Source organism: Anomaloglossus baeobatrachus, chromosome 5 (assembly GCF_048569485.1).
Source record: "Anomaloglossus baeobatrachus isolate aAnoBae1 chromosome 5, aAnoBae1.hap1, whole genome shotgun sequence".
NCBI classification, from domain to species: Eukaryota; Metazoa; Chordata; class Amphibia; order Anura; family Aromobatidae; genus Anomaloglossus; species Anomaloglossus baeobatrachus.
This window is the reverse complement of record NC_134357.1, coordinates 397,674,359-397,698,914: the sequence shown is the minus strand read 5'-3', so window position 1 is coordinate 397,698,914 and position 24,556 is coordinate 397,674,359. Positions and strand designations below refer to the sequence as shown.

The window sequence follows — 24,556 nt, the reverse complement described above, 5'->3', positions numbered from 1 at the left end:
AAATAAAGAAAACTCTTTGAATGAGAAGCTGTGTCCAAACTTTTGGTCTACACTGTATATATATATATATATATATATGTGTGGGGTAACTGTTTTCACGCTGTTCTCAGACCACAAGTCCAGATTGGGGTTGCAGGAGTACATCCATCAAGTATTTTTGTACCATTTCTTAAAAAATGATACACTTGAGATCTACTATCCAGGAACATGGCTGGCCATTACTACAGGTAAGTACATGCGATGCTTGACCAACAGGACCTTTAGGAAGGTGTCCTAACTGGGCAAGATTGGGTGAAGCTGTAAACTATACCTTTGATTTTGAAGGGGGGCCAGTATGGGACTCCACTGGCGTCCTTCCCCTTTTCCCAGCTGCTTTTTTATGATGGGAGTCTTCAGAGATTTCTTCGAATTCAACTTTTTCGGGCACTGTTGAGCCACATGATGGGAACTCCCATTTGCTTCTCAGTGGCCTTCAGGAGTTCTCCCTTTTGATGGCTTGGCTGAGGATTTACAGTGATAGCAGTCATTTGCTTGGTCATTTGTTCTCTGGCTTCTAGGATGGCTTATTCTTGTCGAACTTTCTTAAGCAGGTGATGGAAAGAACGGGAGATGTGCTCTTTATCACAGGACCTCAGTCATTGAACAATGGGATCATGGGTCAGAGCACCTTGTAGCACTTGTTCCAAACTACAATGGTCATCTTGTCCAGGCCTAAGTATCCTCTTGGATACTATTCTATGCACCAGCTTATCCAGATATAATCTGACATCTCACTAGAGTCCTGATAAATAGTACAGAATTTATAAAGGAGATTTGTAGTGTCCTCTGGGAACCCAAAAACATCTTCTAGGGCAGTCATGTAGTCTTCATAAGTTGTCTCTGGCTGGCTCTGCCAAGAAGCCTGCCCTGCTTTCATACTAGGACCCTTCATATTCTCCCCAACTCTCTGTTTCTTTATGGCATCAGTGCACTTCTATTCTTCAGGATACTGCTGATCAAAATCCCTCCACTTGTCATACCTTTCTTCACCACCTGGAATGGGAGTGACTACCGAAAAGGTTCTCAGAGAATGGTAGGCCCCTTCAGGCTGCAGTTTTGCAAACTGGGTGATTAAGTTCTCCATGGCTGCCACCATTACATCAACAGTGGCACTTTCCTCAGGCTTGTCTCACGCAGGAGAGGGAGGTAAACATCTACTAGACCTCCTTTGTGCTTGCATCTGGAGATGATGTCTTTGCTTAAAGGGTACTTTACATACTGCGACATCGCTAGTGATCTCGTTAGCAATGTGAAATTCTAGATCGCAAGTGCGATCTTTCGAGGTCGCACATAGGTCATTTTACGCATGTGCGATCTCAAAAGATCGCACTTGCGATCTAGAATTTCACATCGCTAACAAGATCGTTAGTGATGTTGCAGCATGTAAAGTACCCTTTAGGCATCACAGGCCAAGTGATCTTCCATCGCTGCCCATGTTACAATGGCACAATTATGACTGGAAGTATTTCTTTTCCAGGGTCCTTTCAGTAGCGATCAAAGCCGCTGATAATTGGATCCCGTCATCACTCCATCTGTCAACCACTCTTAGATGAACGAATTTCTGGAGTCAGTTCATGATCCATAGTATCTTTTCATCAGATGACTAAGTGAGTTCACCTCATACTGCAAAATTGTGTTCCTCAGTTATACTCATCTCACTATACCACATGAACACTTGTGCTTCAGTTAAAGTTTTCATAATGGCAGAACCTGTCTCGATCTATCGCAGTAGTGTTTCCACTGTAACAACTTTTTAAGACACCTCTGTGGACAGAGCGCTCAGTAGTTCTCACCTCAATATGGCTCAATGTCTCCATCCTAATCATGATGGAAGGTCTAGGAATGCAGAGGGGTTTACTTCTTCTCCCATGGGTCGACTTAGGAGAACAATCACCCATGCTTAATACAAAATCACAAGAGATGAGGTTAAAACGGTTAATAATTTTTTTTTCGTAGGGGGATAAATGGCAATAATTGCAGGTAGAATAACAAGGAACAGAGAAACCCATAATATTAGACAATCTACTATACTGGTATAAGATGTGATTTGCAGTAAAACCCCTTTAAATGACCACAGGTGCTCATAACTAATTACCCTTAACCTACAAATGGCTACAACCATGTAAATAATACATTCCAAGCTGAGACCTTGTTGCCGCAGATGTTGGCATGCTTGCAGGAACCATTGGTGCACTTAATATAATAACAAAATCCCCTCCACTCCTGGTCCTGTTATAAACTCCTTGTGTGGTAAACCACAAATCCTAGCAATGCTCCCTTGTAAATGGAAACACAAGTCCCAGCAGTAGCTACTCACTCCTTGAGGTAGCTGATCTGCAGTCACACAGGGTTGCAGCTTGGGGCTACAAAATGCAACAAAGTACTTCATATCATTGCAAGCCGACTGCTTGCACTCAGGATCTGTAGGAAGTTAGAACTATCACCAGAGTAATTGGAAGTGAAGGTATATAAAGCTACCAGGCAAGTGCTGATAAAAAGCAGCTGAAAGAAGAACTCCATAGGATCTGAAAAGGAAAGGGATGAAAACCAAGCAGAAATAATAGAAGGTTAGGGAGCATTTCTCAAACCAAACGCTGTGATCTTCTATAGCTGGACACCACAGGACTGTCTGTCACCTGTGACACCATGTCATCCTGGTCTCAATATGTCTTCCTAATCGCTATATATGTTTCATCCAGGTCCTCAGATGTCTTCTTGGTCCCCATATATGTTACACCCTGATCCCCATATATGTTACACCATGGTCTACACATGGCCCCCACTTTTTTATTTTGTATTAAAAAAGAAAATAAAAAGATTCTTACCTGTCCGTGGTCCAACAGCAGCCTTTCTCTGTTCCATATGCGGCGCGCACCTCGCTGGTGCATGGCAGTGATATCTACTTGAACTGTTGCAGTGCACAGCGATACATTTCAACTGAAGGTGCATCTGAGGATGCACATGCAGTTGAAACTGGCAGGTTCCAAGAGCAGGATCGGGGCACTGTCTCTTGCTGGTTCGGGGAACCGGCTTTTCTTTTGCCAATTGCTTCACATGAACCGGAGAGAACCGGCTGAATCCCACCCCTTGGCTTGGTGACACAGAGCATGAAAGGTAGGTTTCTTCTATGGAATAATCAGGGTGGAGATGGATATCTCTGGTAACCTGACTGGTTGGTAGTTGTGCTGCAGCTTCAGGATTGACTGCTCTCTAACACTGGGCTGAATGACTATCAGCATTCACATTATGCTCCTGTCCTGGGTTATTACTGTCTCTCTCCAGCACATGGTCATGCGAGCGTATAAAAAATATAAAAAAATTGGTCCCATTATTATCCCAAAAAGTGGGATGATTTTTTTTCTTACTTGTCAACCGTGTGCTGTCCATGCGCTGTTTTGGATGCCAAACTGATTGTCTGTATGGCATTAAATTTTTTTCTTGCACTGAACCAATTTTGGGGTCAAATCCCAGCATTCTGAATACAGCTGAGAAAAAAAATGCAGATCTGCACTGCCTCATTACATAACATTGGTCAAAGTGCAATCCCTTTTTTTATCAGGTTGCACTTGTCCGATTTATACGCTCATGTAAGCGAGTCCTTAAGCCGTGGCCACACGGTGACTAATGCAATCCTCGCATGACACTCGGTTTACGCTGGCAGCACAGCAGGAGCAGCGTGTGATGCGAGTGTCACTGCGACTGAGGTCCGATCATGCGGGTGTACCACGAGTGCAGTGCGATCTTTCTCTCGCCCCATAGACTTGAATGGGTGCAAGTGAAAGAGTCTCGCATTACAGTCGCAGCATGCTGCAATTGTTTTCTTGGTCCGATTGGGGCACAGAAAATAATCGCTTATGGGTGCTGACACATAGGTTAATATTGGTCCGAGTGGAATGTAATGTTTTATCGCACTCCACTAGATCCGATTTTCATGCTGTGTGTCTTAGGCCTTACTATGAAGCACTGTGTGCCCCTATCTGAACCAGTCTCTGTACACCATACTCTCCCTACATGGGTTACACATTTTCCACTGAATGTTTACGTTCCCATTTTCTTGGCCAGAAACACTGCTTACAGATATTGTGAAAATTGCAACATATAATGTTTAGGTTTTCTTGGTTTGTGGTATTTTGCTTTTGTTTTTGCATGTTAGAAATATAAGAAAATGAAAGTCACCGAAAATGGTTTCATAAAAACACCTTAAGGGGCGTGTCCTGGCTATGGAGGAGTGAGGACGTGTTTGTCTCAGCTCCTGCCACCGGACTACATTACTGACAATTAAACCAGCCCAAGAGCCTGGAAGAAAAGGATATGCAGCGCAGGAGAAGGGAGAGCTCCCAGGGGCCCAGCAGAGGAGCGTCACGGACAGAGGAGAAGGGAATTAGAGGCTTCCTTACCGGGCCGAAGCAGAGGACAGCACTGCAGACATCTCCCAAGATGGAGAGGCAGGGGAAGCCCCAGCAGCAGCAGAGACAGAGAGAGGAAACCACCCGGGCAGCGGAGGAGAGGCAGCTGATAACCCCAGACAGCCAGTATACAAGGTCTCAGGTACAGAAGATCCCTGGAGCAGGGAGCATGGGTACAACCCCCACCAATGCTGATTGCAGACCTGCAGTGGGGAGGCCTCAGGAGGGGGGAGAGGTGCCCTTACCCCTGTCACAGAAGGAGGACAATAATAAATCTCAAGCAGAGGCTGTTAATGCTGCAAATGGGGAACAGGGCCCTGCTAGTGGAAATCTCCTATCTTCAGTGAGACACAGCCTGAGTCAAAGTGTGTATGATATGGAAATGCAAGCAGAGTTAGAGCCTGCCAAAAGTACAATAAGATCACATGAACCAGGAGTGCTGACAGAACTTAATGAAATCCGGGCACACATCTCTTCTATGCCCACCAGAGAAGATATGGAGACATATATAGCAAGGCTGGAACAGGCATACCGCACAGAGCTGTCAGCCCTGAGGGGGGAGGTGGAAAGAGTGGACACTCAGAACCAAATACAGGCAGCTAAAATACAGAATATAGAAGACACCACTCAGGCACAAGGGGCCATTTTGGATCAACACTCCCGCCAAATACAATATATGGTGGAAGCAATGGACGATGCTGAAAACAGGGGCCGGAGAAACAATTTAAGGGTCCGGGGTTTACCAGAGTCTGTTGAACCTAAGGATCTCCAGAGAGCCCTCCAAGTGATGTTTAATGAGATCCTGGGTGAACCATCAAGCCAACCCCTGGAGCTAGACAGAGTGCATAGAGCGCTTGGCCCTAGACCTACACAGAATGACAGACCTCGAGATGTGATTTGTAGGGTCCACCGTTATGTCCTTAAAGAGGCCATCCTGTTTAAGTTGCGCAGTGGAGTTTCACCATCATACGAGGGGAGCCAAGTCCAGATTCTGCAGGACTTATCCCGTTTCACTTTACAAAGAAGGAGAGCACTGAAACCTCTCCTGGACATGCTCCGTTCGTATGAGTATAAATACAGCTGGGGATTTCCCTTCCGCCTGCAGGTCCGACACGCGGGAAGAATGCATGTTCTTAGGAACCCGACTGATATGCCATCGTTTGCTGCAGCCCTGGACATTCCGTTGGTGCCTATAGAGGAATGGCCGGTGTTTCCAATGGGGGTATGGGGTGCTGCCCCAGATGGTGATCGGATGCGTGGCCCTCGAAGAGGAAGACCAGTCTGATGTTTAAGGAGTTATTGGTTTATAAACAAAAATTCATTGGGTTGTTTCTCAATAGAATGTACCTCCCAGTTTTGCTATAATTTTTTTGCCAGGGGGATTAAGTCTTTCTGATTATGAGGGGGGGGGGTCCCTCCCGCCTTCCTGGAAGAGGGGGCGGGGGGCACCCCCGTACTGTGTATAGCACATTATTCTCTCTAGACCTTGTGTCCTCACATTATATAGGGCTCTGGCTGACAAACTAAGTTGAATAATTGCTTATTGTTAGTCCAGGGCAGGGGGCTCCTTTGTAGAAAGTTCCCTCCCTGATTGGGATAACACGCCATAAAGGAGTGGCGTAGTCTCACCATCCCTAGGTTAGACAGTTTGGTATTCTCATACCTATACAGTTACTTTTAGTCTTTTTAGACCCGACGTTAGGGTCTTGTTGTGACCTTGCAGGTGGGAGGCACTCTGACCTCCTTGCCTTTGGTTTCTACTGCTTTGTTGGTAGTTTCTTTTGTATTCTCGACCTTCTTACCTCTTCTCTTTTATTTCCTCTTCTCTTTCCCTGCTCTTCCTATCCTACTTGCCTGCACATCTCTCTCTCCCTAATCCCCGAACCTATCCCTAGAGTCCCCACCGTTCCTCCGCATTGGAATGACGCAGATTAATTGGGGTTCACTAAATGTGAGGGGACTTAATGTCCCGCAAAAACGCTCCCAGATATTTTTTGACATGCACAAAAAAAGAGTCCATATACTATTGATCCAAGAAACACATTTTAAAACGGGCCACCTCCCCATCTTTAGAGACAGATATTACACTAACTGGGTCCACAGTTCCAACCCAGAGTCAAAATCCAAGGGAGTGTCCATAGGCATCCATAAGTCCCTAGTGCACACAGTTCTAGATACACGGGTGGACACGGAGGGAAGATTTATATTCCTGAAAATTAATGTTAACTCATCCATCTTTACCATTGTCAATTGGTATCTACCGAATAGAGATCCGGCGACGACCTGCTCCTCTCTCCTGTCATCACTGGATGAATTCGCAGAAGGGACCGTGATCGTAGGCGGTGATTTAAACTTCACTTTGGACCCTAAGGTAGACACAACGTCGGGACATAACTTTCTCTCAATAAGGAAACTAACGAAGGTTAAACGTTGTATACAGGAACTCAGATTAGTGGATGCATGGAGAACACTACACCCAGTAGACCGTGACTACACATATTTTTCCCCGGCTCACTCTTCGTACAGCCGCATAGACCTATTCCTTGTAAGTCAGAAGGCCCTGACATGGCAGATACAGGCCTCTATAGGCAGTATCTCTTGGTCAGATCATGCCCCCATATTTTTGAGCCTCACTATGCCGGATGGGCCTGGGAGGCCATGGTCTTGGCGGTTGAATGATAGTCTGCTGAGGGACCAGGGATGCTTGAAAGACCTGCAGAACACAATAGATGAATTCTTGGAGATACACTCAGGAGACACTACTACCCTACCTGTTCAATGGGAGACACTAAAGTGTGTGTTGAGAGGGATTCTGATCAAACATGGGGCTAGGATTAAGAGGGAGAGAGCCCAAACTATTCTGTCTCTACTTCAGAATATTTCAGACCTAGAGAAGATCCATAAGCAGACATTATCCCCGGTGACACTGACAGAGCTAGTTAAAAACAGAGAGGAACTTAAATCCATTCTGGACCGACAATACGAGCGCCACAGGAATAGACTAAAAAGATTTATGTATGAATATGCGGACAAATGTGGCAGACCACTAGCTAGGTTATTACATCCGAGGGGGGACCCCAGTCACATCCCTACGATCAAAAAATCGGACGGCCTTTTGACTCAGAACCCAATCCACATAGCGGACCAGTTTCAAAAATATTATAGTGACCTTTACAACATAAGGGGCAAATTTGGGGATATGCCACAAGAAGCTTTGGAGACTAAAATAAATGATTACATACTTAAAACAGCCCTGCCGACTATACCCAATACTGAGGTTGAAAACCTAGAAGCAGACTTTACAGAGACAGAAGTGGCATCTATTATCAGGGATTCTCCCTCAGGCAAAAGCCCAGGTCCGGACGGGTTTACCCCCAAGTTCTATAAAATTTTTCAGACTCAGTTATCCCCGTTCATGACCAAAGTATTTAACTCCATATCTGAAAACTCCCAGTGGGTAGCGCAGTCTCTTGAAGCACACATATGTGTTATCCCCAAACCGGGAAAGGACCACTTGCTGGTTACAAATTACAGACCCATCTCACTGATTAATTTAGATTTGAAATTTTTCTCTAAAGCACTTGCCAACAGACTTGCCCTGTCCCTGCCTGGGATAATACATACGGACCAGGTGGGATTTGTAAAAGGCCGGGAGGCACGGGACAACACCAACAAATTGTTCCTCCTGATGGCTCGGTCGAGGGCTCAGTCTCTCCCCATGTGTTTACTTTCAGTGGACGCGGAGAAGGCCTTCGACCGGGTCAGTTGGAGCTTTATGATGGCAGCCTTGAGACAGGTGGGTTTGGGTCAGAAATTTTTGGGCAGAATTGCGTCCCTGTATACGAGACCCTCAGCAAAAGTGAGGACAAATGGGTTTCTATCATCATCCTTTCTGGTCCACAATGGAACGAGACAGGGATGTCCACTGTCGCCCCTCTTATACGTCATAGTCATGGAGCACCTTGCGGTCGCCCTGAGAAACAACACAAGCATCCACGGGATAGAGGCGGGTGGGGAGAACCGTAAGCTGGCTCTATTCGCGGATGACCTTCTCATGTTCATTTCCCAACCACACATATCCTTCCCGTCCTTGCTCAAGGAGTTCGAAGAGTTTGGCAACTTAAGCAACTTCAAAGTAAATTTTTCCAAATCAGAGGCCATGAACGTGACTTTATCGGCAGAAGACCTTGCGAGAGTATCACAAAACTTCCCTTTTAAGTGGCAACCGTCAGTTTTAAAATATCTGGGAGTTATGGTACCTAGGGATCCAGCAAAAATTGTACATCACAATTTTTTCCCCTTATTAGAAAGGACAATCAGGGACTTAAAGAAATATGACAAAAAGAGATTGACGTGGTTTGGGCGTATAAACGCGATAAAAATGGATGTGTTACCGAGGTTCCTGTTCCTGTTTCAGACAATACCCATACAGCTACCGCTAAGTTACTTCTCCAAGATCCGGACAGCCTTGTCTGGGTTTGTCTGGGGGAACAGGAGACCCCGAACAGGAATTAAAACTCTGACCAGACACAAAAGTGACGGGGGGGCGGGGCTCCCAAATTTTCAATTATATTACAAGGCAGCTATCCTAACGAGATTACTGGACTGGCATTTTCATGGTAATTCGAAACAATGGGTGGTGATTGAACAGGATGTGCTGGGAACTCCCTTACATTTACTTCCATGGTTAGAGAAAGAAAGTAGGATCCAGATAGCGAAAGGAATGGAGTTCACGCGGACAGCGATGGGGATGTGGGATGGAGAGATAAAAAAAAGATCTCTCTCTCAGGAGCAGGGCCCACTTACCCCCGTATTCGGTAATAAGAAGTTCCCCCCAGGACTCCACTCCCATAGATTCGGGGGATTTACTCGGGCGGATGATACTCGTTTTTGTCACGTGCTCCAGGGACACACCCTACCAACTTATATTTCCATGCAGGCCACAGGGAAAGAGATTTCCTGGATGGAATATATGCAGTTGAAATCTTTCCTCTCGTACCAGGACAGGGAGAGAAGGATGAGGACACCCCCTACTCCTTTTGAGAAAATATTTTTACAGGGCTCATCACCTGGACATGGCATCTCACTCATTTATAAAATGCTGAACCAGAGAAATAGGGTGGATAAACCTCACTTTGTCTGTAGGTGGGGAGAGGAACTGGGAGAGGATATTCCAGAGGACGATTGGAGCAGAGCGTACCTGTGGACCCACAAGCTTTCCTTGGCGTGCGCCGCTCAAGAGAAAAGTTATAAAATTCTCACAAGGTGGTACCATTACCCGACTAAATTACATGCTATATTTCCCTCTGTGTCTGATGTGTGCTGGAGGTGTGGCACAGACACAGGTACAATGCTACACATATGGTGGAGCTGTACTAAGCTGCAACCCTTTTGGGACTCAGTGTTCTACCTGTACAAAAAGATGAGCGGAGGTGAAGTAGAAAAATCCCCCCAGGTTGCTCTTCTTTCTATGCTCCCAGGAGCTATTAAAACACAAAAGAGGGACATGTTGCGATTTTGCCTGGCGGCTGCCCGTATGATTATCCCACGATTTTGGAAACAGACTAGATGCCCTACGGTGCTGGATTGGTTGGAGGAAATGACAAACCTCCAGAGAATGGAGGAGCTGACAGCAGAGCTAAATGGGAACACAGAAAAATTTACTACAGTTTGGAGACCATGGATTATGTTCATGGAGTCCCCAGAGTTTGTGGAGAGTTTGGCGAGCTTTTTGAACTGAGAAACGGTGGGGAGTCTCATTCCTCCCCCCCCCTTTTTTCTTTTCTTTTCTTGCTTTCCCCCCTCTCCACCCTTCTCTCTAATTTCCTCTTCTTTATGCTTGTATCTTTCCTCTTCTTTCTTTCATTTCTGAACATTAATCTGCATTTTTCTAGTTTCATTTTTTATATGAAAAGATTTATCAATAATTCATAAGACAATAGACACACAAGGAGAATGAGTATATTAGGATACGGGAAGTCAAAAGAAGTGGGAATTCTGACCTATAATTTATAAGTGGTTGTATGGTAATATCACAAAGATAATTTGAAGAATTCCAAGAAATTTAGTAATGTAACAATTTCTGGATGTTATCCCGGCATTGAGAAAATGATGTTTATGTATTGTAATTGCACAAATGATATGTTTGTATGTTGACAACAGTTTCATCAATAAAACAGATTTGAAATAAAAACACCTTAAATTCATGACATTTTTTACATGTAATAAAAAAACAAATAAAAACAGTGTAAAGAGGACAAACCTGTATACATGGATTCTAGCATGAAAAATGTGCATTTCTCTGACGCCTCATTGGGGGACACAGGACCATGGGTGTTATGCTGCATATCCATAGGAGGACACTAAGTAGATGCAAAAGCATAGCTCCTCCTCTGCAGTATACACCCCCTGGCCGGGCCAGGCAAGCCCAGTTTTAGCTTAGTGTCTGTAGGAGGCACTTCCTTTCAAGGTTTGTTATTTTTTGAGGGCGACGGTTTCCTTTTGGGACCGATCTCCCACTACCATCAACGGGCGGGAACGTGAAGCGTTGCCTACACGCACCCCCTCCCGCGACGCTGGATCCTGGGCTGGACAACGGGTTCCACAGACACCGATTTTCCAAAGCCCAGGGTAGAGGCCTGTGCCCTATAGCCCAATTCCTCAGCCCCTCTCCGCAGGCTCTGAGATGAAGATGGCACTGATTCCTCAGCCCCTCTCCGCAGGCTCTGAGATGAAGATGGCACTGATTCCTCAGCCCCTCTCCGCAGGCTCTGAGATGAAGATGGCACTGATTCCTCAGCCCCTCTCTGCAGGCTGTGAGTTGAATATGACAACGACACAGCAAGCTGGTTCTGCTATTTTCACTGCCTGGAAAGCAGGTGAGATCCCCCCTGACTGGTTTCCCAGACAAAGGGAGAAAGGACGCTGCAGAAGGCTCCCAGGCCATTTACAGTATTTATGTGCAAGGAGCAAGGATCCTGCACACACAGTGTTAACTTTCTCTAGCTTGCTGGCTGGGGGGGAAGTTATGCTGTTTGCAGAAAGTCTTGCAGATAACTTCCCTGTGGCAGGGGGAGGACCCAGGGCTGTTTATTATCTGCTCTGTTTATTTGCTCCAGCAAAAGCCGGCTGATAACCACCACACAAGCTGTGTGCTGACTGTAGATAGAGGGAGGAAAACTCAGAAGCTCCCTTCCCGCTATTTTTTCTTTACTACCCACAGCAGGGGGGCACACTGACTCATCTTCCCGCTCTTTTAGCGCTAAGCCCCGCCCCCGTGGCCGCGATAAGCCCCGCCCCCCAGGGAAGCGTGCGAGATCTTCATAGAGCTTAATCCTTCCTGAGGACAGGGTCATCGGCTGATTCTGGTGAGGTGCTTGCTACCAATTGTAGCTCTGCTGAGCATTGCTCCCCCTCCTGGCATACTCCTATTAGGAACATGCAGAATTCAAAAGGCACCAAGAGTGCTAAGGCTCACATAGTCTATTATTCAGCCTGCACTGCCTGCCACGTTGAGCTACCACGTAAACACACATCTTCTCTCTGTGAGTATTGTGCCCCTATAACCCCCCAAGACCTCCCTACCACCACCGCCGCAACCGGCAGCCCAGAGCCTAGGGCCTCTAGCCCACCGGAATGGGCACAGTTTCTGTCCCAATCCATGGAAAAACTGTCACAGAACCTGGTTCTGACTATGCAATGTCGTCCTCCACACCCTTCTGTGTCCCTGGACGGAACGCAGCCTGAGGATATCCCTATGGAGGATCCTTCTGAGGTAATCCGGGCACATGCTTCACCGGTTGCAGGGATCAGGAAAAGGGCACACGGCGGGTGTCTCCAGCGGGCTCTCCCTCCGGAGCACACAGGGCAGGCTCTCCCACACGTTCCACGGCTTCTGAAGAGCTGGAGGAGGGAGAATGCTGTTTGTACCAGGATGATTCCTTGGTTTCATCACCCCCAGATGATCAAACTGCAATAGACTCCACTATAGCAGCAATCAACCAAACTCTGCATGTGGAGGATCCCCCATCCACTACCACTGACCATGCGGTCACCTTTAAGAGGGCAAGGAAACCCCAAAAGGTTTTTGCTGATCACCCAGAGTTTCAGGATATCCTCACAAAGCAAAGGGAGAAGCCTGACAGACACTTCGGTAACCGAAAACTCATGGAGTCTCGGTACCCTTTTGACTCACCTGTTCCTAAGGGCTGGGCCGATCCGCCCTCGGTCGACCCCCCGGTCTCCCGCCTTACCACAAAGACACTCCTGTCTTTACCCGATGGTTCTTCCATTAAGGACCCGACAGACAGACAGGTGGAGCACCTCGCCCGCTCTGCTTTTGAGGCTGCAGGTTCCTCCCTCTCACCCTCCTTTGCCTCTGTGTGGGTCGCAAAGGCGATCTCGGTCTGGGCAGAATCCCTTAACACTTCGCTTGAGGAATCCCAGTTCACTCAGACCTTCACAGAGGTAACAGCTCAAATTGCCGCTGCGGCGGAGTACCTCATCCAGGCCTCCATGGACGCTGCTACCTGCGCAGCGTTTTCCGCCTCAAATACCATAGCCATCCGGAGAGCTCTCTGGCTCCGACAATGGCGAGCGGACTCTGCCTCCAAGAAGTCTCTCACGGGCCTTCCTTTTTTTTTCCAGACCGATTGTTTGGCGAACGTCTGGACAAGCTCATTTCTGAAGCCACGGGAGGAAAGAGTACCTCCCTTCCCCAGCTGAAGCCCAGGACGTCCTTCACCAGACGTCTACAGTCCTCGTTCCGCTCCTTTCGGAACTCATTTGGTTGGTCGACATCCCGTGCTGTCCCCGCCACCAGCCGCGGACTACGCAGGGACCGACCTTCTCAGCCCTCCCTGAAACCCACTTCGTCATGGCAGCCTAGACCGAAACAGTCCAGGACTAGGGAGACTCGGCCACGACGTTTTCCCCCCTCATGACTCCTTCGGCGCCCCGGAAGACGCACTCATTGTAGGAGGTGGACTGCAGCTCTTTCAACACATCTGGGCTGCTGCCTCAGACGAGAAATGGGTGCGAGACCTTGTGTCTTCCGGTTACCACATAGAATTTCGGACCCGACCCCCGAGTCGGTTCTTTCTCTTAAACCCCCCAAAGACTCGAAAATGACGCAAAGCTTTTTTCTCAGCAATCCACTCGCTCCAAACAGCAGGAGTGATAATACCTGTCCCAGACGACGAGAAGTTCGGGGGGTTTTATTCCAACCTCTTTGTGGTCCCCAAAAAGGATGGGTCAGTTCGACCCATCCTGGACCTCAAACACCTAAACAAACATGTGCATGTACGGAGATTCAGAATGGAGTCCCTAAGGTCCATTATTGCATCCATGGTCGAAGGGGAATTCCTCGCCTCCATAGTCATCAAGGACGCGTACCTGCACATACCCATCGCCCCAGATCACCAAAAGTTCCTACGCTTCGCAATTCAGGACTCACACTTTCAATTCGTAGCTCTACCCTTCGGCCTTGCCACCGCACCAAGGGTCTTCACCAAAGTCATGGCGGCCGCCATGCGCCATGAGCGTCCTTCACGCCAGGGGAGTAGTCGTTCTCCCTTACTTGGATGACCTCCTCATCAAGGCCCCCTCCTTCCGCGACTGCTCAACCAGCGTACAAATCACTGTGGACACCCTATCCCGCTTAGGCTGGCTAGTGAATCTGGACAAATCATCCCCGATCCCATCACGATCCATCACCTTCCTGGGCATGTCCCTGGACACCCGTTGGGGCTTGATCCTTCTCCCTCAGGACAAGGCGTTCGCTCTTCAACGAGCGGTACGCTGCCTTCTACGTCCTCCGTCTCGCTCCATTCGATTCAGCATGAAAGTGCTCGGCAGGATGGTGGCGGCTATGGAAGCAGTACCCTTAGCTCAACTGCACCTCCGCCCACTGCAGCTAGCCCTTCTAGCGGCCTGGGACAAGAGCCCCTTCTCCCTGGACAGACATCTTCACCTTCGGTCCTCATCCCTATCGAAGGGGAGATCTTTTCTCCCAGTGAACTGGCTGGTCCTGACCACGGACGCCAGCCTCCTAGGCTGGGGAGCAGTGTACCTGCACCACACTGCTCAAGGACGTTGGACTCAAGGAGTCTTTCCTCCCCATCAACATCCTGGAACTCCGCGCGATCATCCTCTCGCTCAGAGCGTTCAGCCCTCTGCTAGCGGGTCGTCAGATTCGAGTCCAATCGGACAATGCGACAGCTGTAGCCTATATCAATCGGCAGGGGGGCACCCGCAGCAAAGCGGCTTATCTCGAGGCCCACAAGATCCTCAGCTGGGCCGAATCGATGGGATCAGTGATATCAGCGGTACACATACCGGGGGTAGAGAACTGGGCAGCAGACTTTCTGAGTCGCCAAGGCCTGGCTGCCGGAGAATGGTCCCTCCACCCAGATGTGTTTCTACACATCTGCACTCGCTGGGGCACACCAGACGTGGACCTAATGGCCTCAAGGTTGAACGCAAAAGTACCCGCGTTCATAGCCAGGTCACGCGACCCGCAGTCTATCGGTGCGGATGCTCTAGTCTGCTCCTGGCACCACTTCCGCCTGCCTTACATATTTCCACCTCTACCCCTGCTGCCGCGGGTAATCAGGAAGATCAAGGCAGAGGGAGTCCCGGTGATACTGATAGCACCGGACTGGCCCAGGCGTGCCTGGTACCCCAAATTAGTACAAATGCTCACAGATGCACCGTGGCACCTTCCAGACATCCCAGACTTGCTGACCCAAGGGCCCATTTCCATCAGAACTCCAGAGCCCTGAAGCTGACGGCATGGCCATTGAGACCTGGATATTAACAAGAGCGGGATTCTCCCCCGCGGTTATTTGGAAAAAGGCAGATATCCAGCATCAAGGAGAGTAGTAGATTAAAACTTGCTTTTATTTCGACGAGTAAAAACAAAATGTAGTCCAGTAAGCACAGAGGCACAAGTATTAGGCGTGTAAACCAACGCGTTTCGACCAGAGCGTCTTATTCATGGCATGTGGATTACCCCAAAACTGATAGCATATATAGGAGGCTCACATTATACGGCAAAGCTGAGTGCTTAATTAAAATTAAAACAGGTGCAAGTCCCGGTGCAATATAAACATATAAACATATGTGACTGGGGTAAAAACATGTGGGTGGAAAACCGCAATATGAAGAACAACATATACATTGACATGTAAATGGAAAAATATAAATACAAAACAGATCAGAAGTTATAGTTGACAGAGGATTTAAATTAAAAACAAAAAGTGAGTATGCATGTATGCATATATATATGTGCTTCATTTAAGGAAATTGTAATGAAGCATTAGAAAAAGAAGTGAGGAATTTTTTATTTTTTGTTTTTTATTTCAACTTATTGTAAGAAAGGAACCTGCTGGACATTCAGACTGTGCGATATTGTAGCACCAGATCCGAAAATCCTGCTTGAATCCATAATTAATGCCCCTGCTCTCATGATTCAGTCAATGGCTTAGCCGATTCCAATAAATTTAAATAAGTCCAGAAAATTTGCGATGGACATTCACAAAAAAACTGTGGAACAATCATGGTGTTATATGCACTGGCAATCGACATATCCAGCAAAAGCCATGCAAATCTCGCAGGTAGCATACTCATGATGTAACATATATAATGGATTTGACAAGAGGTAATTTCCTTTCAATGAATCACTAGCCATAGATGGCATTCAATACATACTCAGGCATTGTATATGAAACTTGCGTAGATAAAAAGTAACCCTTTAACAAGTTTACTTTTATTCCACATAGTTTTTTGTATATTAAAAGGACATTTAGTCATTTATAGTAATGAAGTATATATTTTATATTCTTTACAAAATAATTTTAATGTTATCATGACATTGAGAAAGAAGAATATATAGTGCATGGAAAATTTTATTAAACCTGATTGTTTATGAATTATCTTTATTATTTTTGTTTTTGGTGGGTTGCTTAAGAAAGTTGCAGAATTAAATCCTGTCGGGTGTTCAGACCGTGCGGTATCCCAATACCAAGCCTGAAGATCCCGAAGGATTCTATATTCAGGAGTTTTCCTCTGCAATCTCCTCCTATTACTGGTTTGATCACTCCTTCGATGCCCATGAATGGAAATGAGTCCAAGTATCTGTTGTAAATATTAACAGGGTATCGTCGGACCGCTGAAATTCTGGAGACATTGACATCCAGGGCATCAGAAAGGTACCACTCGTATTGTAGCGCCAGATCGAAAGGATCCAGCTTAATTCCCTCATTATAATTCTCCCCCGCGGTTATTGCCACCATGATCAGCGCCCGAAAGCCTGCTTCAGCCCGCATTTACCACTGTACGTGGAAAATCTTCCTTTCATGGTGCAGGGAAACTAACGTCCAGCCTATGCCTCTGGCCATCCCCAGAATTCTCGATTTTCTAGAGTCTGGCTTGCAAGCGGAGTTGGCTCTCAGTTCCCTTAAAGGGCAGGTCTCAGCGCTCTCAATCTTCTACCAATGCCGCCTGGCTCAAAAACCGCAAGTCAAGACCTTCCTCCAGGGCATTTCCCATCTAGTTCCCCCGTACAAACGGCCGCTGGAACCATGGGACCTCAACCTCGTTCTGGACAGTCTCCAGAGGTCTCCCTTTGAACCTCTCAAGGAATCCTCCCTTGCTCTTCTGTCCTGCAAGGTAACATTCTTAGTGGCAATTACGTCCATCAGACGGGTTTTGGAGCTGGCAGCACTCTCTTGCCGCGAGCCTTTTCTGATCTTTCACCAGGTCAAGGTGGTTCTGCGCCCTCTCCCGAATTTCCTTCCAAAGGTTCTTACCCCGTTTCATTTGAACGAGGACATTGTCCTGCCTTCCTTTTGTCCACACCCAGTTCATAGGGTGGAAAGGTCTCTGCATTCGTTAGACCTCGTCAGAGCTCTCAGATATTACATATCCTGGACAGCCCATTTAGGAAAACGGACTCTTTGTTCGTCATTCCTGAGGGGCCTAAGAAGGGACAGGCAGCTTCAAAGGCGACGCTGGCTCGTTGGATTCGCTCTGCGATCCAGGAAGTCTACCGCTTGCAACTCAAGCCCATTCCTAGTGGGCTGCGGGCTCATTCCATGCGAGCAGTTGGCGCTTCGTGGGCCATTCGGCATCAGGCTTCAGTGGAACAGGTGTGTAAGGCTGCGACCTGGTCTAGCCTACATACATTTTCAAAGGATTACAGAGTCCATACCCAGGCTTCAGCTGAGGCAAATCTGGGTAGGAAAATTCTGTAAACGGCAGTAGAGCAGCTCTCTCATTAGGCGCTCCAGGCTGTCCGGGGCTGGTTCCTAGTCCTTGGGTTGTGTTGTCTTCTTTTATGTTTCCCACCCATGGACTGCTTTAGGACGTCCCATGGTCCTGTGTCCCCCAATGAGGCGTCAGAGAAAAACGGATTTTTGTGTACTCACCGTAAAATCGTTTTCTCTTAGCCATCATTGGGGGACACAGCACCCACCCTGTTGCCCTGTTGGGCCTTGGTTCTCTCAGTACATTATTTGATTATGACTCTTTTTTTCTCATGTTCCTCTGTTGAGAAGTTTTTACTGTTTTTTTCTCCTACTGCTTGTGTACTAAACAATTAAAGAGAACAAGAGTTTTTAAAGGTGCAAAAAATACATAAGTTTATTATAGACACACAGTGAGGATGAACATCCAAGACATCATAAAAACATATAGATAAAATATACAGTCCACGGACAGACCCAATGAATAGTAAATGCACAAACAACCTCAATCGTGTTGGTTCAATATCGTGTAATCATACACTACGGGTCACAGTAAAAAATGCATGCAGAAAATTACGTATCAAGTATACCATATTAAGTGCACAGAAAAGCTACTGTAGCGAAAAATAGCATTTGGCACAGAAACACATGCAATGTTGCAAATGAGGGACAGGGTTACGTATCAAACACATATCATATGGGTTTCTATAGGGCAACATAACCTGAAGTCAAGTTAAGGCCAAACTCATAGTGTATAGGAACACATTACCCCCGGTCCTAAAAAAAGGACCCCTGCATAGATCAAGTGTGGACAACGATCCTTGAACCATATACTTAGAATAGTAGAGTGGTTGGAAGAGGGGGGTCCGTGGAAAAGGAGCCTCAGAAGAGCCAGCCTACGTACGTTTCGATTAGGTTAATCTTCGTCAGGGAAGAGGCCTCTTCCCTGACGAAGATTAACCTAATCGAAACGTACGTAGGCTGGCTCTTCTGAGGCTCCTTTTCCACGGACCCCCCTCTTCCAACCACTCTACTATTCTAAGTATATGGTTCAAGGATCGTTGTCCACACTTGATCTATGCAGGGGTCCTTTTTTTAGGACCGGGGGTAATGTGTTCCTATACACTATGAGTTTGGCCTTAACTTGACTTCAGGTTATGTTGCCCTATAGAAACCCATATGATATGTGTTTGATACGTAACCCTGTCCCTCATTTGCAACATTGCATGTGTTTCTGTGCCAAATGCTATTTTTCGCTACAGTAGCTTTTCTGTGCACTTAATATGGTATACTTGATACGTAATTTTCTGCATGCATTTTTTACTGTGACCCGTAGTGTATGATTACACGATATTGAACCAACACGATTGAGGTTGTTTGTGCATTTACTATTCATTGGGTCTGTCCGTGGACTGTATATTTTATCTATATGTTTTTATGATGTCTTGGATGTTCATCCTCACTGTGTGTCTATAATAAACTTATGTATTTTTTGCACCTTTAAAAACTCTTGTTCTCTTTAATTGTGTAATACATTGAGTTGGTGTCTGGGGTGGGGATCCAATATTTCTTGGACCCACCCCTCACCCTATAGTATGGTGTTGTGGAGTTTTCTCCCTCTAATTGCTTGTGTACTAAAACTGAGCTTGCCTGGCCCGGCCAGGGGGTGTATACTACAGAGGAGGAGCTATGCTTTTGCATCTACTTAGTGTCCTCCTATGGATAGGCAGCATAACACCCATGGTCCTGTGTCCCCCAATGATGGCTAAGAGAAAACGATTTTACTGTGAGTACACAAAAATCCGTTTTTTCTACATTAAAATATGCATAAATTAAACTTAAATAAACCCCTATGGCTTCAATAGGAAAACCTAATTGTCAAGGGACAAGGGAACCTGTCATGTCCTCAAATGCTATTAACCTTCAAATACTGTAATGTGTTAATCTGCAAGTTATTAATGTTACAATTAACTTTATTTTTCCCAGGAGCTGCCGGTTTTCAATCATATAGCCATGCCAGTGCAGCTACAGTCACTGCTTATCGCAGTGTCGTAACTAGAGTTTGATGGACCCCGGTGCAAAGTTTGGACCTGGCCCCCACTTCTCCACGTACACCGACACTTGGGGTATGGGATAATGACGCTGACACTTGTCTTTTACCCACAGCACCCAGGTTTCCCATGATCTAAAATCCCTCTATCAGCACCCAGCTTTCCTATGTTCTGATATCCATCTTGTCCTCGGCACGCAGGTTCCCCATACTCTGCTATACATATTTCCCTCAGCACCCAGCGTTCCCATATCAGAGCATGGGAAAGCTGGGTGCTGAGAGAAGATATATAGCAGAGCATGGGAAAGATGGGTGCTGAGGGAAAGAGCCTCAGAAACGTTTCCCATCCCATGCTTGTATCTTTGTCACCCCCTCGTATATAGTTCTCCAAATACTATAATGGCCCCCACATAGCCTTCCATATAGTATAAAGGGTCCCACATATCTCTTCATATAATAGAATGCACCCCATAGTCCTCTATGCATTATGATGCTTTTCCCATAGTTTTCCATGTATTATAATTCACCCCATAATACTCCATACATTATACTGCACCACATAGTCCTCAATGTTTTATAATGCACCCCGATAGTCCATGTATAAGGAAGCCTCCATAGTCCTCCATATATTATAATGTAGCCCCCTTAGTCCTATATGTATTATAATGCAGCCCCATACTCCATGTATAATGCACCCCTATAGTCCATGTATAAGGTGTCCTTCACTTTGTATAATGCAGCCCCCACCAGGCTTCCATGTGTATAATGCAGCCCCCACCAAGCCTCCATGTGTAGAATGCAGCCCCCACCAGGCCTCCATGTGTATAACGCAGCCCCCACCAGGCTTCTGGCCACCGTGTAGTCACTGATTTAAAAATAAAAAAAAGCACTCACCTCTCTCCTCCTTCCACCGCTGCTCCATTCTCATCTCTCCTCGTTCCCCTACTGCTCTGGTCACCGTCCTCCCGTCTTGCACTCTGTGCTCTGCATGGCTCAGCACAGCAATCACACAGGAGTGACGTCACCGTGCAGGCATAGTGGGAGAATGATGATGCATGGAGCGGCACAGGTCGCTCCAAGCTTTATCATTGGTGTGCGCGATCACGGGGAAGATGGGCCTGGTGCCGCCACCATTGACACCGGGCAGGGGGGCCCAGAGTCAGCGGCGGCACCGGGTCATATAGCGACCGCGTAGTCTGTGACAGATCAGCACAGGTCCTCTCTCACAGAAAGAAGCTGGCTGCTGACTGCAGGGTGGCCGCCGGGCCCCTAACCTGCTGGGCCCGGATGCAATGGTGACCCCTGCGACCGCGGTAGTTTCGCCACTAGTTTACAGCATTGTGAGAGGTAGCTTTAAAGGGACTCTGTCAACATAGAATGACTATACAAACCAAGTACAAGCACTTGGTGCATCATGGTGTGGACAAATATTTAGGTGCACCCTCCCAGCTACAGTCAATCAAAGAAGGGGAGAGGAGTGGAGATGGTGGGAAAACAAGGTACACTTTCCTCAAATATGGCATTATCTGACAAGAACACCTTCTTCCACATGCCATGTAGGTGACACAGTTAGCAGTTGCTCTAGTCAAATGAGACCAAAGTAGAACTTTTTGGGCTAAATGCAAAACACTGTGTTTTGTGGAAAACAAACACTGCAAATCACCGTGAAAACAGCATCCCCACTGTCAAACATGGTGGTGGCAGCATCATGCTGTGAGGATGCTTTTCTTCAGCAGGGACAGGAAGGTGGTCAGACTTGAAAGGAAGATGGATTGAGCGAAATACAGGGCAATCCTGGAGGAAAACCTGTTAGAGGCTATAGCAAACTTGAGAGTGAGCCATAGGTTCACCTTTCATCAGGACAATGTCCCTAAACATACTGCCAGAGTGACGATGGAATGGTATATTCATGTGTGTGAATGGCCCAGTCCAAATCCAGACATAAAGGGAAAATGTCACTAGATTTGGTGATTACAAGCTGTGGCCACCACCAGTGAGCTCTTATATTAAGAATTCCAGAATGCTATATATAAGAGCCCAGGCCGCGCAGTATATCGTAAAAATCTTTCTGAGGCCCGTGTACATGACGCATCCTACATCATCCACACAAGCTGGCATTTCGGTCCTTTGCAGACACACTTTGATCTGCCCTGCTCAGGGCAGACCAAAGTACTGTAATACGCCGGCGCAAGGAAAGGATAAAGACCGCCCATGCATGCGCACTACAATACTTTGATCTGCTCTAATCAAAGTGCGCTTGCGCATGACCGCAATGCCGACTTGTGTGGATAACGTAGGATGCGGCATGCACACGGGCCTCAGAAGGAGGACGGACCGCCCCTTGGGTAGTATAACAAAGATCTATTTTACGTTATACAGTGCAGTCTGGGGTCTTATATACAGTATTCTAGAATGCTGTATATAAGAGCTCACTGGTGGTGGCCTCAGCTTATAGTCGCCAAATATGGTGACAGGTTCCCTATAAATCCCATTGAGAATCTGTGACAAGACATGAAAATTGCTGTTCACAGACGTCTCCATCCAATCTCACTGAGCCAGAGCTATTTTGCAAAGAAAAATGGGCAAAAAAATCAGAGTCAGCCTCTAGATGTGCAAAGCTGGTAGAGACATACCACAAAAGACTTACAACAGTAATTGCAGCAAAAGGTGGTCCTACATTGACTCAGGGGGGGCTGAATACAAATGCACATCACAATTTTAGGATTTATATTTTTAAAATATTTAGAAAGTTTACAGGATATGAATACTTTTTCAAGGCAATGTATGTGCTAGTGATTTTTCTATTCTAGATAGATTTTTTTTTTCAATGTTACACTTCCATGAGCAGCCATTGGAGCTGAGAATGGCGTTTCATTCATCGATGACTTTCTCCATGTCTCCTTCCCTCCCTCTCCCTGTCTTCCCTCTCTCCCACTGCAGAAAGTCCAGGCTGTGCAGCAGTTAAAACATCCCATCGATGATATTCAGTTTGCTACGGTGGAGGATGGGAGCAGGATGGAGCTGTCCCAGCTCCTCAATGAGATCAGAACCCACTATGAGGCTCTCATCAGCAGAAGTCACATCGCCGACGACCTTCCAGCCAGGATCCAGGTACCGTAACTGCATTAGACAAGGCAAGCAGCGAGGAGGCACTTTCCAGGACAGGGATGCAGAGTCATTGTGAGACTGACTCAGCCTCTCCTGGTCCTGTGATTCCTTAATGCAGGGGATGCTGGGGAGGGAGTGCCTGTAGCACTGCAGATAAATTCCTATATACATACCGTATATATATGCATGTGTGGGTATGTATGTGCATGTAGCACCCATAATGCTTTGCAATATATCATGATCAATACAATTACCCATCATATTAACGTAAGGCCTTGATACTCTGATGTTGATGTGAATAGGGGAGAAGCCATTGAAAAACATGACCTCAAACTTCTACATAATAATATATCCTAAGGTATATTGTATGGGCTGCCATACTATTGGCCCTTCCTTGTATCCTATAGTCTATATTCATCTATGTAGAGCTGCTCCTGACATCTAACTGTATTGAAACCGATTTTCTTAACCCTTTGCGTGATTTTAACGATCAGTGAAGAAATGGTTCCCACTAAAATTTGCTAAGTTCACTTTGTCTTTTAAAGGCCTCCAAAGGGAAATGTCAGTAAAAATCATGGATTGATTGTAATCATTGATCGGGAGTCTGAAAGAAGAAATCAATTTATAGTCTCTGTGTTTACTATGTCAATGCCAGTTTCCCACGCCGTTGTCACATGTATTAGGCAGACACTATTTTGACAATGGTTTGTCAATTTTGGTTAGAAGGGCCTCCCGATGATAATATGTTAATAGGTTGTCTTGCTGTCAGAGACCAGCTATAATTTGTAAGGGAACCTGGCAGAAAGTTGTCCAATTACCCCATAGGGCCATCTTCGGGGAAATTAAGCATACCAAAAAGATTGTGCTCTTCATGTAATGCTTAAAGGTTCTTATAAACTCAGAATCCTCTAGAATAGATTAGGGCCACATGAGAAACCGTGATTGTTGTGGAGAACCATAACCCAGGGTTGGACATATGATTAGTGCAAGTGGTGAAGTCACACAGGTGCCCAATAGGTAAGGGGTCCACCACCATCCCGACAGCAGCATCATAGAACTAGTGGACTGTAAGGGCCGATATACTGCACCTACACAAGGGTCCTTTCCTGTTTGTGGCCTACACTGCCGAAACCAACATGTGGCATTAATATTGTTTTTTATTTCATTCTATCACTTAATATTGAGCAGAAAGTATGGTTTATTGTATCATATATTCATACAAGTAATAACTACCGTAATCAAAACCATAAGTTTACAGCTTTTGATAAAGTTTATAAATCATATGCTCCTATTATTCTATTTAGTTATTATGAGCATACAGTCAGGGCCAGAAATATTTGGACAGTGACACAAGTTTTGTTATTTTAGCTGTTTACAAAAACATGTTCAGAAATACAATTATATATATAATATGGGCTGAAAGTGCACACTCCCAGCTGCAATATGAGAGTTTTCACATCCAAATCGGAGAAAGGGTTTAGGAATCATAGATCTGTAATGCATAGCCTCCTCTTTTTCAAGGGACCAAAAGTAATTGGACAAGGGACTCTAAGGCCTGCAATTAACTCTGAAGGCGTCTCCCTCGTTAACCTGTAATCAATGAAGTAGTTAAAAGGTCTGGGGTTGATTACAGGTGTGTGGTTTTGCATTTGGAAGCTGTTGCTGTGACCAGACAACATGCGGTCTAAGGAACTCTCAATTGAGGTGAA

The 24,556-nt window shown here is 46.3% G+C and overlaps 1 protein-coding gene across 1 annotated transcript in view; it reads left to right on the top strand.

The window, feature by feature from the left end:
* The window catches only part of KRT222 (keratin 222), a 119,622-nt gene that overhangs the window by 75,014 nt on the left and 20,052 nt on the right, over window positions 1-24,556 (top strand). The window contains exon 6 of the mRNA XM_075350163.1: window positions 22,680-22,850. Coding sequence (XP_075206278.1) covers window positions 22,680-22,850 — 171 coding nt within the window. The remainder of the gene's footprint in view (window positions 1-22,679; window positions 22,851-24,556) is intronic.